The 12,051-nt window shown below is 36.7% G+C and overlaps 2 protein-coding genes across 2 annotated transcripts; both read left to right on the top strand.

Moving 5' to 3' along the window:
* Positions 1–294: 294 nt before the first annotated feature.
* LOC130998871 (zeta-carotene desaturase, chloroplastic/chromoplastic-like) lies at positions 295–5,570 on the top strand. Its single transcript, XM_057924294.1, has 14 exons — positions 295–785; positions 1,093–1,217; positions 1,367–1,501; positions 1,692–1,764; positions 1,855–1,928; positions 2,209–2,313; positions 2,603–2,847; positions 2,938–3,025; positions 3,566–3,608; positions 3,694–3,850; positions 3,944–4,072; positions 4,185–4,257; positions 4,562–4,726; positions 5,204–5,570. Exons 1-14 carry the CDS (start codon positions 626–628, stop codon positions 5,357–5,359), a joined length of 1,728 nt encoding a protein of 575 aa, XP_057780277.1. The 5' UTR covers positions 295–625; the 3' UTR covers positions 5,360–5,570.
* A 1,866-nt stretch (positions 5,571–7,436) lies between these two features.
* On the top strand, positions 7,437–11,807 carry LOC130998870 (aspartic proteinase 36-like). The gene is made up of 9 exons (XM_057924293.1): positions 7,437–7,877; positions 7,978–8,098; positions 9,539–9,966; positions 10,075–10,231; positions 10,314–10,399; positions 10,485–10,581; positions 10,939–11,011; positions 11,236–11,442; positions 11,525–11,807. The coding sequence occupies exons 1-9, from the start codon at positions 7,615–7,617 to the stop codon at positions 11,584–11,586; spliced, it is 1,494 nt and encodes a 497-aa protein (XP_057780276.1). The 5' UTR covers positions 7,437–7,614; the 3' UTR covers positions 11,587–11,807.
* The last annotated feature ends 244 nt before the right edge of the window (positions 11,808–12,051 follow it).

Genomic DNA, 12,051 nt, shown 5'->3' with positions numbered 1-12,051 from the left:
TATATAAATTTTAAAATGTAGCGTGATAATTATTGAATTTTCATCAAATTTATATTTTGAATATGAACTTTAAAAATTAGTTGTGTGGTAATTTCTGAATTTTTATCAAATTTTAATTTTATATAAAAAATATAAAAAGTAGGACGATAAATCGAATTATTAATTTAATATAATTTTATTACCAATTGAAATTATGACAGAAATTTAGGAGCCGAATAATCTGATTTTGATATGAACGGTGTGTTCATCCAAAACCAACTGGCTGCCTATGTTTCTTGCTTTTTTTGGGGCAAAACGAGCAACGTGCAATTAATTCAGCCTTCCAAATAAACGGCCATTTGACGGCAAAAGTCACGGCGATGCCAAACACAGCCCAACAAAATCAGTTCCAACAAGAGAATAGTAATATAAATAAAGAAAAACACACACACAGAGAGGTCAAAATTCGGTTTGGAATCCAGACAAATTCCACCATCAGCATCTTCTTCTCTTCAGATACCCCAAATAAATAAGCCGCTGCCTAATCCCCTTCACCCTTCCCTCCTCTCTTTCTTTATCAATTCTCATTTGTGAGAATTGAACTTCAAACTGGGGCAGCAGGAGAGGAAGAAGAAAGAGTTGGTGCATGGCTGCTTCTGCTGCTGCTTCCGCTTCTCTTTGCTTTCCGGCAAATGGGAACCGCTCCGATTTCCGTATCGGGTCTTCTGCTAAGCAGCTCAAGAGATTTCGTAGGGCCACAATCCGCTCCGATTTGGACTCCAATGTCTCCGACATGAGCACTAATGGTAGGTGAAATTGAGCTGCTGATCACTTTGGGATTATGGAAGTTGAATCAAGTTTGCCTTTTGTTATGTGGGACTTGCTTGATTCTAGTTTTTGTCATTGATTTTAGATGGATGTTGTTTGCACTGCTCCTTTGTAAATTGAACAGTAACCCTTCATCTCATTCGAGTGTGATTATTGGTTTTCTTCCCCTTCTCTCTCTCTGCCCCTATGCTTATTTATTTTGTTAATTTGTTCCTTTTTTTCCCCCTTTGTTTTTGGGAGTTCGAGGAGAATTGTGGCAATAAACTTGGATTATTTGTCTTGCAGCTCCAAAAGGTTTATTTCCACCGGAACCTGAGCATTACCGCGGCCCGAAGCTAAAAGTGGCAATCATCGGAGCTGGGCTTGCTGGCATGTCGACTGCGGTGGAGCTTTTGGACCAAGGCCACGAGGTAATTGTTCCCTTGATAACCAATGGTCTTCAGCTGTTTGTCAGTATACGAGCTATATGCTTTCTGCCATTTTGTAGGCAAATAAATAATTTTGTTTTAGGAAATATAGTTGTTTGTGTCTTTTGATGAGCTACATGATGTGAATGCAGGTGGATATATATGACTCTAGGTCTTTCATTGGTGGAAAAGTTGGTTCATTTGTAGACAAGAAGGGAAATCACATTGAAATGGGATTGCACGTTTTCTTCGGATGCTACAACAATCTGTTTCGTTTGTTGAAAAAGGTAAAACCAGTTTGCTCCTCCTTGTTGGAAAAGACATGAGTGATCGATTTGCTTGTGGAACAGTGGAACAAGCTAAATTAGATATAGGCTGCCTAACCATATGTGAAGTGAATCTTCCTGAAATTACATATAGGTTAGGTAATCATGTTTTATGTGATGGCCTAATTATTTGTTACCGAATTTTGCCCAGGTCGGAGCTGAGAAAAATTTGCTTGTGAAGGATCACACTCACACTTTTGTCAACAAAGGCGGTGAAATTGGCGGTATGATCAATATGTTTGAAAAATAATCAGTCAGGTCGTGCAATCATATAAAACATTGCATGTTTGATTTAGTTGCATCTTTAATTGCAGAACTTGATTTCCGCTTCCCAGTTGGAGCGCCACTTCATGGAATTAATGCATTCTTGACGACAAATCAGCTTGAGGTACCTGGTGCTTGCTGCATGTCTGTCTGCTTCACTGAAGGAACAATATATTTTAGCATTGTGTAGCATAGTGGTATCTCATCTGGGTTGTTTTTTTCTTTCCTTTGATCATCGCTTACTTGTCTTGGTGAAAAGAACTTTCAGTCTTTAGCTACATTTGCATCGTGATGTAATAGTATGAAGACAGTAGGTAGATTAAGAATAAAGACTATGGTTTCTGTATTTTATTGTCTTAGCAGTTAAAGAAACCTCTGTAATGTGTTTCCGCTCTTACGTGCAGCCTTATGATAAAGCAAGAAATGCAGTGGCTCTTGCCCTTAGTCCAGTTGTAAGGGCCCTTGTTGATCCAGATGGAGCTATGCGCAACATACGGGATCTAGACAATGTTCGTGTTCTCTCCTTAGTCTGTTTCTTATTTTGTTAGTGAAGTGTGTGAGGAAGGTGCATATCAAGAGTAGGAGCACATGAGTGATAATTTTTTTAGAGAGAATAAGAAACGAACAACAGATGGATAAAGTAGAATGAATTATTCAATTGGTAATATAAAGCCTATTTCACCCTGGATTCAGTGAAGCAGAATTCGAAAGGGTTATTTATCCTTTTGTTTTTAAATTTAAAGTAGCTACATTAAATTTATAGGCTTCTAGTAATTGCTTTGCTATATAATACAACAGATAAGCTTCTCGGACTGGTTCATGTCTAAAGGGGGGACTCGTAAGAGCATTCAGAGGATGTGGGATCCTGTTGCTTATGCCCTGGGGTTCATCGACTGTGATAATATTAGTGCACGCTGTATGCTCACTATATTTTCACTTTTTGCTACTAAAACCGAGGCCTCCCTACTTCGCATGCTTAAAGGTTCTCCAGATGTTTATTTGAGTGGTCCAATCAAAAACTATATCTTGGAAAAGGGTGGCAGGTGACCACAAATATATACTGGTCGTTATATGTACCCACAGTTCTTGGTTGGTTTATCGATTAATTTCTTTTTACCCGTTCGCTATGCTAGGATCCATTTGAGGTGGGGATGCAGAGAAATCCTTTATGATAAAGCTGCCGATGGAGGTATATATGTAAAGGGGCTTGCCATTTCCAAGGTACTTGCTTCATTATTCAGATGACTTATTTTTCAACCTGTCCTAACTTGTCGTTTAACTTTTCAAAATTCCTTGGCAATCATACAGAACCTTGTTAATATATCTTAGTCCAATTTAAGGATAATTATATCGCATACAAAATAAATCATGCCAATAACAGTGGGTTTATATTTAATATTCACGATTCCATTAGCGACATTTCTTTGTTGATTAAACCCAATGCTTTTATGTTGGAAAATAAATAATAGTATAAGGAAAGAAAAATTGTTGTACCATCCTAGATTTCCAATTTACGCAGTTTTATATGTATAAGGTTGCGAAAGTGGTTGCTAGGATGTATTTTCTTATAGTTCATTTTGCAAAACTTGAATTAGTTTTAAGGCCAATTATACTTGGGCATTCTGTGCATCAGAATGAATGTTGTATTCGTTGTAAAGTTATGACGTTAAGGCTGTGTTCCCTACTTAATGATGAAATATTGTGTGAGTTTCTAGTGCTTGCCAGGCATGAGGACTAATAAAATGGTATTCCTTTTCTCAGGCTACTCAAAAGCAAATCATAAAAGCCGATGCTTATGTAGCAGGTCAGTGGCATGAACTTGTCAGTGTCTCTCGTTTCTGTTTTTCCCTCTTGCTGGATAGACTTCAGAAAAAAATTTGTGATTGCAGCTTGTGATGTCCCTGGAATTAAAAGATTACTTCCCCAAAGCTGGAGGGACTCAAAATTCTTTGACAATATTTACAAACTGGTTGGAGTACCTGTTGTCACAGTGCAATTGCGATATAATGGCTGGGTTACGGAGCTAAGGGACTTGGAACGTGCAAGGTGAGCATTAGCTACTTCTACGACTGTCATAGTTTTTTTTTCTTCAAAGAGAATGTGTTTTGCTGTCAAATTTGTTAACTCTTAGATGGTCAGGCAATTGAGGCAAGCCGCAGGTCTGGACAATCTACTTTACACTCCGGATGCGGATTTCTCGTGTTTTTCAGACCTTGCACTCTCGTCGCCAGAGGATTATTACCTTGAGGGCCAAGGCTCATTGCTTCAGTAAGAAAATGCTGCTTATGTTTTGCTGCCTTGAGCAGAGGAATGATGTGAACGAGTTATATCTTTTCTTATGGTTTCTGCACGGCCTCACTATGTTATGTTTGTTAAATAGGTGTGTACTTACTCCTGGGGACCCTTACATGCGTCTACCGAACAAGGAAATCATAGAGAGAGTATCGAAGCAGGTAGCCCTTACTTCCACTGTTCGGCTCTCTTGAAATACGCTACTAGTCTAATAGACAAAACCTTTGAGTATTAATGATTTTAGAAACTAGTAATGATTTTCACTGGCAACTAACGGTGACTTTCAAATCAAAAGCCACATATTTGGCGAGTTGACTGGTACAGTATACTGGCAAACCCTGATTCTACTAACAGCAACTAGTAATGGGTTTTTAGCCTAGAATGTCTTTTATGCTTTATATAAGCTTTGATTTTTTGTTTTTGGTAAGCCGTGACAAATATTTGTTATCATGTTGGCCCTATCAGGTTTTGGAGCTGTTCCCATCTTCCCAAGGTCTGGAGGTCACCTGGTCATCTGTTGTCAAAATTGCACAGTCGTTGTATCGAGAAGGGCCTGGTAAAGATCCATTCAGACCCGACCAGAAGACGCCAATCAAGAACTTCTTCCTGGCTGGCTCCTACACTAAACAGGTCAGCCTCTTTCACTATGTATTGATGGATTTTACATTATAGGAATCATTTTTGCATTAGGTGCATGTTGTAGCTCGTCGCTGGCATTTTGTAGTCACTCTTTCTCGTAAACAACCAATTACTTCCAGAACTAGTAGTTGCTATAGCAATAAGGGTGTAACATAGTCGAACCTAGCTGAGTAGCACTAAGCTCAAGCTTGACTCAGTTTATTATCGAGGCGGGCCAGAGCTCATTTTTTCGAACACTTCGAGGCTTACGGGCAAAACCAAGCTTTTTAAATTTAGATTTTTTTTTTTCAAATGTTATTCTAAATTCATCATTTGCTTATGTTGAAGCTAGTTCACTTAACGGGGTTGCTCACGAGCTAACTAGCTGCGTAGTGTCGAGCTCATTGAACAAGCTCGAACGAACTTTTATATAGTTGAGATTCGAGTTTTGATCTCATATTGTGGCATTTTGGGTGTAACAACTAACAGGATTACATAGATAGCATGGAAGGAGCGACGCTTTCTGGGAGACAAGCGTCAGCCTACATATGCGACGCAGGAGAAGAGCTGGTGGTGCTACGGAAGGCTCTTGCTGCCACCGGATTGGAAGAAGCCGTGACGTCGGATGAACTAACCTTTGTATGAATTCAGTAACTCCCAACAAAAAATTGGCTGTGAGTTACATATAGGGAATGATTTTGCTAGAAATTAAACTGCCTTTTTTATTTAACTAGCATTTGCATCCCGTGCAATGCACGGAAAAATATTTTTAATTTTTATATTTATATAAAATTAATACTTTAAATATAATAAAAAATTAATTTTAATTGAATATATTTGAATTGAATATTGAAAAAAAAATTCACAATTATACAATTTGATATTATGAAAAACAAAAATAAAAAAATAAGTTAAAAAAACTAAAAATAAAATGCTAATTAAAAAGAAGGGAAAATTGCACATAAATACATAAACTTTGCCAAAAATCCATATTTGACGCGAAGTTAGGATTTTACATTTTAATACATCAACTTTCGTTGTTGTCCAAATTTGACATGACTTAATTCTTAAAAATTCAAAAAATAACCCCTTTTTGTAAATAATTATACAAAGACCCACTTATGTTATAATTTGGGACATTTAAACCAAAACAAGATATTTCCTTATGATGTTTTCTTTTAAACCATTTTAGGTGCGGATCAAATAATAACATAAGTGGGTCTTTGTATAATTATTTACAAAAAGGGGTTATTTTTTGAATTTTTAAGAATTAAGTCGTGTCAAATTTGGACAACAACGAAAGTTGGTGTATTAAAATGTAAAATCCTAACTTCGCGTCAAATATGGATTTTTGCCAAAGTTTGTGTATTTTCACGCAATTATCCCTTAAAAAGAATTAAAAATATATTTATTCAAAAAAGATAAGAGAGGAGAGAGAAATTTATAAAACTTTAATATTTAAACAAATTTAATTTTTACATTTAGAATCAAATATTTTCATAAAATATATCATATTAAAGCTCTTATCGTGATCTTTAATTTGATATGCATATTAAATATTTTATAATTAATCGAATTTCACAATTTTGGAAAGAAATGTAACAACAAATAAGAAGTTAAAGAAAATGAAAATAAAAGGAAAAATATAAAGTTTAAATATAAACCTTCAATTTTATTATAACTACAAAATTGCAACTCAATTTTGAAATTAATTTGAAGTTGATTTCAAATTGGAAACTCCCTTTTTAATATAATATAGATTTTTATGGCATTGGGTTGAAGAAGGCAAGGTTGTAAAATGTTGTAGCCACAACTTCGAGCTCAGAGTCTGCCTTTAGCAACTCATGCTTTCATCAAATTGTAATTCAATATATATACTTCTTTGCAATTTATTTATTCCTATTAAGTCAGCCCAATTTATTTCATTTCGTTTCACGGTTTCACCTATCAAAATTTGATGCAAAAATGATCTTTCACCTAATTTTAATATGACATCCGCATTTACATGTTGGACTCAGACGCGCATATTTTTTTGAGAGAATCAATCACAGTAGTAGTTTTTTATTTTCTCTTGTGGTGACTCGAATCTTGATTCGATTTATTGGTTGAAAGAGAAACGTCTTATCCATTGAGTTGCGCTTCGTTGTCATTATAATGCGCGAGCTAACAATCAAATGTTGAGAATTTTAATGTTCAATTTGCAAGGGTAGTTTTTTTAGTTTCCATATACTTTCGGAAGTTGGAATATTATTTATTGAGGTATAAAGATATATTTAATAAATGTTAACTGAAAATTGGTAAACTCAAATTAGAATGAATGTTTACAAGTTATTGCTTTATTTAAAAGACTTTAACAGTCATCCCATAGGTTGATATAAATTCGATATTTTTTTTGATAAATTATACAAATAAATAAATAAAGAAATTTATAAATCGCACGACGATGGATTCGAATTCAGGACGTCCGTCTTTAGGCATTAAGTATAGTTAATACGTAGAAATATATAGATCGTCAAATACACGAGATAAATCAAATCGAGTTGAAATAAGGAGCTCTATACTTTTTTTTAATACATAAAATCAAATTAAACATGAAAATCTAAAAATAAGGAATCGAACCAAAAAATTAAAAAATAAATAAAGCATCAAACCGATAAACCGGGACTGCAAAAAAGTTTTACTAGACTCTATATTTTATACTCCACCGTCTCCTGGTATCGTCGGCCATTGACTTGCAAAGTAAAAAAAAACATTCAAAGTCAACTTGAGAAAAAAATAAATATATATATATATATATATATATAGATTAGAGAAAATCTCTTCTACATCACACCGGGATCTCTTACTCTCTTCCTCGGCCACCGCAACACCGGTGCAGCGCAATCGATCATCGTTAAGAAATGGGTTGGCTACTGACTCTCGCCATCCTCTTCTTCGCCACCGCCGTCTCCGCCGCTGTATCTCGATCGAATTCTCCGCATCTCCATTCGATTGCATTCGTCAATAACACGAGCAGTAGAGGCAACACCATGATCTTGCCCCTGTTTCTCAAGCAGCGCAACAGCCACCGCCTCAATGAGGACTTTTTCTCCCGTCGCCATCTCCACTCGCGCACCACTCCCAACGCTCGCATGCCTCTCCATGACGATCTCCTCCGCAACGGGTCTGCGCCTTATTCTCTGTTTCAATTTGACATTATGCGAGATCCGTTATTGAATATCTGATTATTTATTTGTCTGGTGAATTATGATGCGGCGCTGCAGGTATTATACGACTCGGCTGTGGATCGGGACGCCGCCGCAGATGTTCGCTCTCATAGTAGATACTGGCAGTACTGTTACTTATGTTCCTTGCTCGACTTGTGAACAGTGTGGAATGCATCAGGTTCGCTCCCCCTCTCTCTGTTTTTCTTTTTCGAGTTAGTTTGGTGGCAGCATTTGCGATTGAAAATTGCGGTTAGGGTTGCTATATTGCAGCTCTTCTCTTCTTTTCTTTCGTGGTTGTTTACTTCGTATGATTGATAAGATGCGTGATTGAGTGATTTCTCCAATCCACCCTTTCAATGTGATAAGAATCAAGCAAAACTAGCTTGAATGACAGAAATAATCAAGGGCATTGGGATAACCCAAAGTTTCACCCCATCAAAGTAAAAAATAAGGGATTAGTCTTACTATTATTATCTATCAAGGCTAATCCTTTAAAGTAAACACCCCTACTAGTTTCAATCTTTTGATTGTATTGCGGGATATGGATCTGGTAATTAAATTTTTGTGATGATTGAGCATGAAATTGATTAATACCAATCAAAAATTTAGCTCGTCTTTATAGCTGGTAAATCATACTATGTGTCAATTAAGGTGAGAACAATACTGCTGCCTCATTTTCCCCAACTTTGATTTGTTACTATCGTATCCCTTGAGATCCAACTGATGAATTGAATTATTCTTCCATCAAATGAGACAAAATGGAAAGAGTGAGCGGATGAGTAGGTATGAGGTTTATGTTCTAAGGAGTAGCCAACTTGAAAGAGAAAGGTGGGAAATCATAGCTTCACTAAATTGGGGAGCATTTAGAGCATCAGCATCGGTCCGACTCATCGGCTCGACCCGGCCTTGGCGATGAGCCGACCGATGCAGACGACAGGCGTGGCGCGATGGGATGAGCCTGGCTCATGTGCGATTATTTATCGCGCACGCGCCTATTGTATTAAATTAAAAAATATATTGAAAATTTGCCAAGGGCCACCGAGGAAGGAAAAAGGCCGGCGAAAAGCGCCATACGTACACGGTCGAAGAAACCGACCTCTTCGCCAAAATTTCGATCGAGAAAACGAACGATGTCATCCGTGGTATCGACCAAAAAAGCGAAGCCTATTGGGGAGGGTAATTTCCTTTTTTAAATAAAATTAAAATTCAAAAATCAAAACTAATTCATATGAGTTAGCATGATGAGTCAAAGTTGGGTCATAAGTGGCCCGAAGCATGGATGAGCCAATTAGAGGCTCAAGCAATGCTGGTGCTCTTAGATTTATCTCTGTGATATATTTTGTTTGACCTTTAAATTAAGTGCACTTTTTCTTGTGTGTTTTCAGTTTATTGGACACTATTTTCCTCCCTTTATCATTTTGAGTAAAGACTACCATCTTCTCATTTCTTACTTAATGATTCAATAGGGCTCTAGCTACGATCCATACTATTTTGGATAACTGCATGTTTGCTGCTTATAGTAGTTACAGAACTTATTACACTTGCTTATACACAAATAATTAACATTACGCTTTTTGTATTCTTTTATCCAATTTATGAGATCTCTTTCTTTTAATAGGATCCGAGGTTCCAACCGGATTTGTCAAGCACCTACAAACCTCTAAAGTGCAACACTCATTGCACTTGTGATGCTGATAGAGAACAATGTATTTATGAAAGGCAATATGCTGAAATGAGTTCTAGCAGTGGGGTATTGGGAGTAGACATAATTTCATTTGGCAATCAAAGTGATCTGGAACCGCAACGAGCTACTTTTGGATGTGAGAATATGGAAACAGGGGATCTTTACAGTCAACATGCAGATGGAATAATGGGTTTAGGTCGTGGAGATATTAGTATCATGGATCAGCTTGTTGAAAAAGGTGTAATCAATGATTCATTTTCGTTGTGCTATGGTGGAATGGATGTGGGTGGTGGTTCAATGGTTCTTGGAGGAATTTCCCCCCCTAGCGAAATGGCTTTTACACATTCCGACCCTCTTCGCAGGTACGTTTAGGAAGACTTTTGAGGTTTTACAATTGAGTGTTAGGCTCTATCCTAACAAGTACACTCGATACATCTCACACATTTACTCTAGTTTCGGGATGACAACAGTCCATATTACAATATCGAGCTGAATGAGATTCGTGTTGCTGGGAAAAAACTGCCCCTGAATTCCAATGTTTTTGATGGCCAACATGGAACTATTCTGGATAGTGGCACAACCTATGCTTATCTTCCAGATGCGGCATTTGAGGCCTTTAAAGCAGCTGTAATGTTTATCTTGTGGATTACTACTTTCGAAAGTCTCGAGAGACGTTGTTTCGTTGCTAAGCTCCCATTTTTGCATGTAGCTTCTCAAGGAAACCCAGTCCCTCAAAAGAATACAAGGTCCTGACCCTAACTACAATGATATCTGCTTCTTCTCAGGTGTTGGAAGGTAATATGATTTTCATTTGATAGTTTTACGTTTCCTATCACTTATATTATGTACCCAATGATGTTAAATGTTGATATTTCTCCAGCGATGCAGCACAACTATCAAAAGCTTTTCCGTCCGTTGAAATGGTATTTGGCAACGGACAAAAGCTACTGTTGGACCCTGAAAATTACTTGTTCAGGGTAAGTCCATTTCTTCATTTTATCCCCACATTGTTTAACAATGTAATGCACAATGATCAATTACATACTCCCTTCGTCCCACCTAAATTGGATCAATTTCTTTTCGGCACAGAATTTAAGAAGTTAGTATTTAGTGTTCTAAGTGTGTTTGGTAATCAAGTGAATAGAGTTAATAAAGTGACAAAGATCTTTCCCAATTTATTCCATATAAGAAAATTGATCAACTTAGTTGTGACGGCCACAAAAAGAAATATTGATCAAGTTAGTTGGGATTGAGGGAGTAATATATTACACTGCTTTTAGCATTGAATAGAGTTATCTTTTATGGTCACTGATTCTTTTTGTTCTGGCATACAGCACTCAAAGGTGCATGGTGCATACTGTCTTGGGATCTTCCAGAATGGAAAGGATTCAACCACTCTTTTGGGAGGTACTGTCTGGTTTATCATGTGGTCTAAACCATACCCCTTCCGTCCCATTATTGTTGTCCCAAAATTTTTGAACACAAGAATTAAGAAGAAAGTGTAAATTGGTTAAAAGGCATAGGACTCACACCTTTTAAAGGGTGAAATAATATAATAATATGACAACAATAATGGGACGGAGGAAATACTATTGAAGGATGGATATAATATGCATCTCTTCTTGTGGCAGCTATAATTTTCCAAAATACACTTGTGACATATGACCGCGAACATGAAAAAGTTGGTTTCTGGAAAACCAATTGCTCCGAGTTATGGGAGCGAATGCACTTATCGCCTGCCTCGTCATCTCTTCCTTCGGACACAGATGAGGTGAAATCAACCGCAGGCATGGCTCCTAAGCTTGCCCCAACCGGACTCCCTCAACCCGAAACTTCAGGTTTGATATGTTGCTATTTTCTATTACGAGAGCAAAATTAGAATGGCCTATAACTTACCATTTGGTATCCTTTGATGTGCAGGGGACGTGTTACCCGTGCCACTACTCGTATCAGCACTCGTACTAGTTACGTCACTTTTATAATACATTATTTCCCGCTCACCAAGAATTGATTTATGAGACAATGACATATTACACAATGTAATTATGAAAAATTTAGATTAACAATCATCATCACATTTATTATTTATGTAACCAATTCTAATAGGCCAGATTTGAGTTGTGGTCTCGCCCTAGCTCAAGTGATTTATTTTCTTATTTTTTGTGAGGACTTAAGTGAAATATATTGGATGGTCATTTTCATAGAGGATTATCTTGAGAAACAACGGAATTAATCTACTACTTTGTGCTTATTTTTATATTATTACGTAGTATAAATTAAAGTTCGATTAAAGTTCAACAAGTGTACAAAATAAAACAAATTATCCTCCATCCTTTAAAACTTTTAGACAATTACGATTATAATTTTTTCATGTGTTTATGTATACCCTCGTGTGCATTAATACCTATAGTCGTATATACGAAAGATTTTTATATATTATCTTAAAA

The sequence above is a fragment of the Salvia miltiorrhiza genome, chromosome 8 (assembly GCF_028751815.1).
Source record: "Salvia miltiorrhiza cultivar Shanhuang (shh) chromosome 8, IMPLAD_Smil_shh, whole genome shotgun sequence".
NCBI lineage: Eukaryota > Viridiplantae > Streptophyta > Magnoliopsida > Lamiales > Lamiaceae > Salvia > Salvia miltiorrhiza.
This window is presented reverse-complemented; position numbering and strand designations above follow the sequence as displayed.

Coding starts and splice junctions, on each gene's coding strand:
- LOC130998871 (XM_057924294.1), top strand. CDS start 626: ATGGCTGCTTCTGCTGCTGCTTCCGCTTCTCTTTGCTTTCCGGCAAAT. Junction 3,026..3,565: donor AGGGGCTTGCCATTTCCAAG/GTACTTGCTTCA, acceptor TCCTTTTCTCAG/GCTACTCAAAAGCAAATCAT. Junction 3,609..3,693: donor AGCCGATGCTTATGTAGCAG/GTCAGTGGCATG, acceptor TTGTGATTGCAG/CTTGTGATGTCCCTGGAATT.
- LOC130998870 (XM_057924293.1), top strand. CDS start 7,615: ATGGGTTGGCTACTGACTCTCGCCATCCTCTTCTTCGCCACCGCCGTC. Junction 8,099..9,538: donor AACAGTGTGGAATGCATCAG/GTTCGCTCCCCC, acceptor TTCTTTTAATAG/GATCCGAGGTTCCAACCGGA. Junction 11,443..11,524: donor CCCTCAACCCGAAACTTCAG/GTTTGATATGTT, acceptor TTTGATGTGCAG/GGGACGTGTTACCCGTGCCA.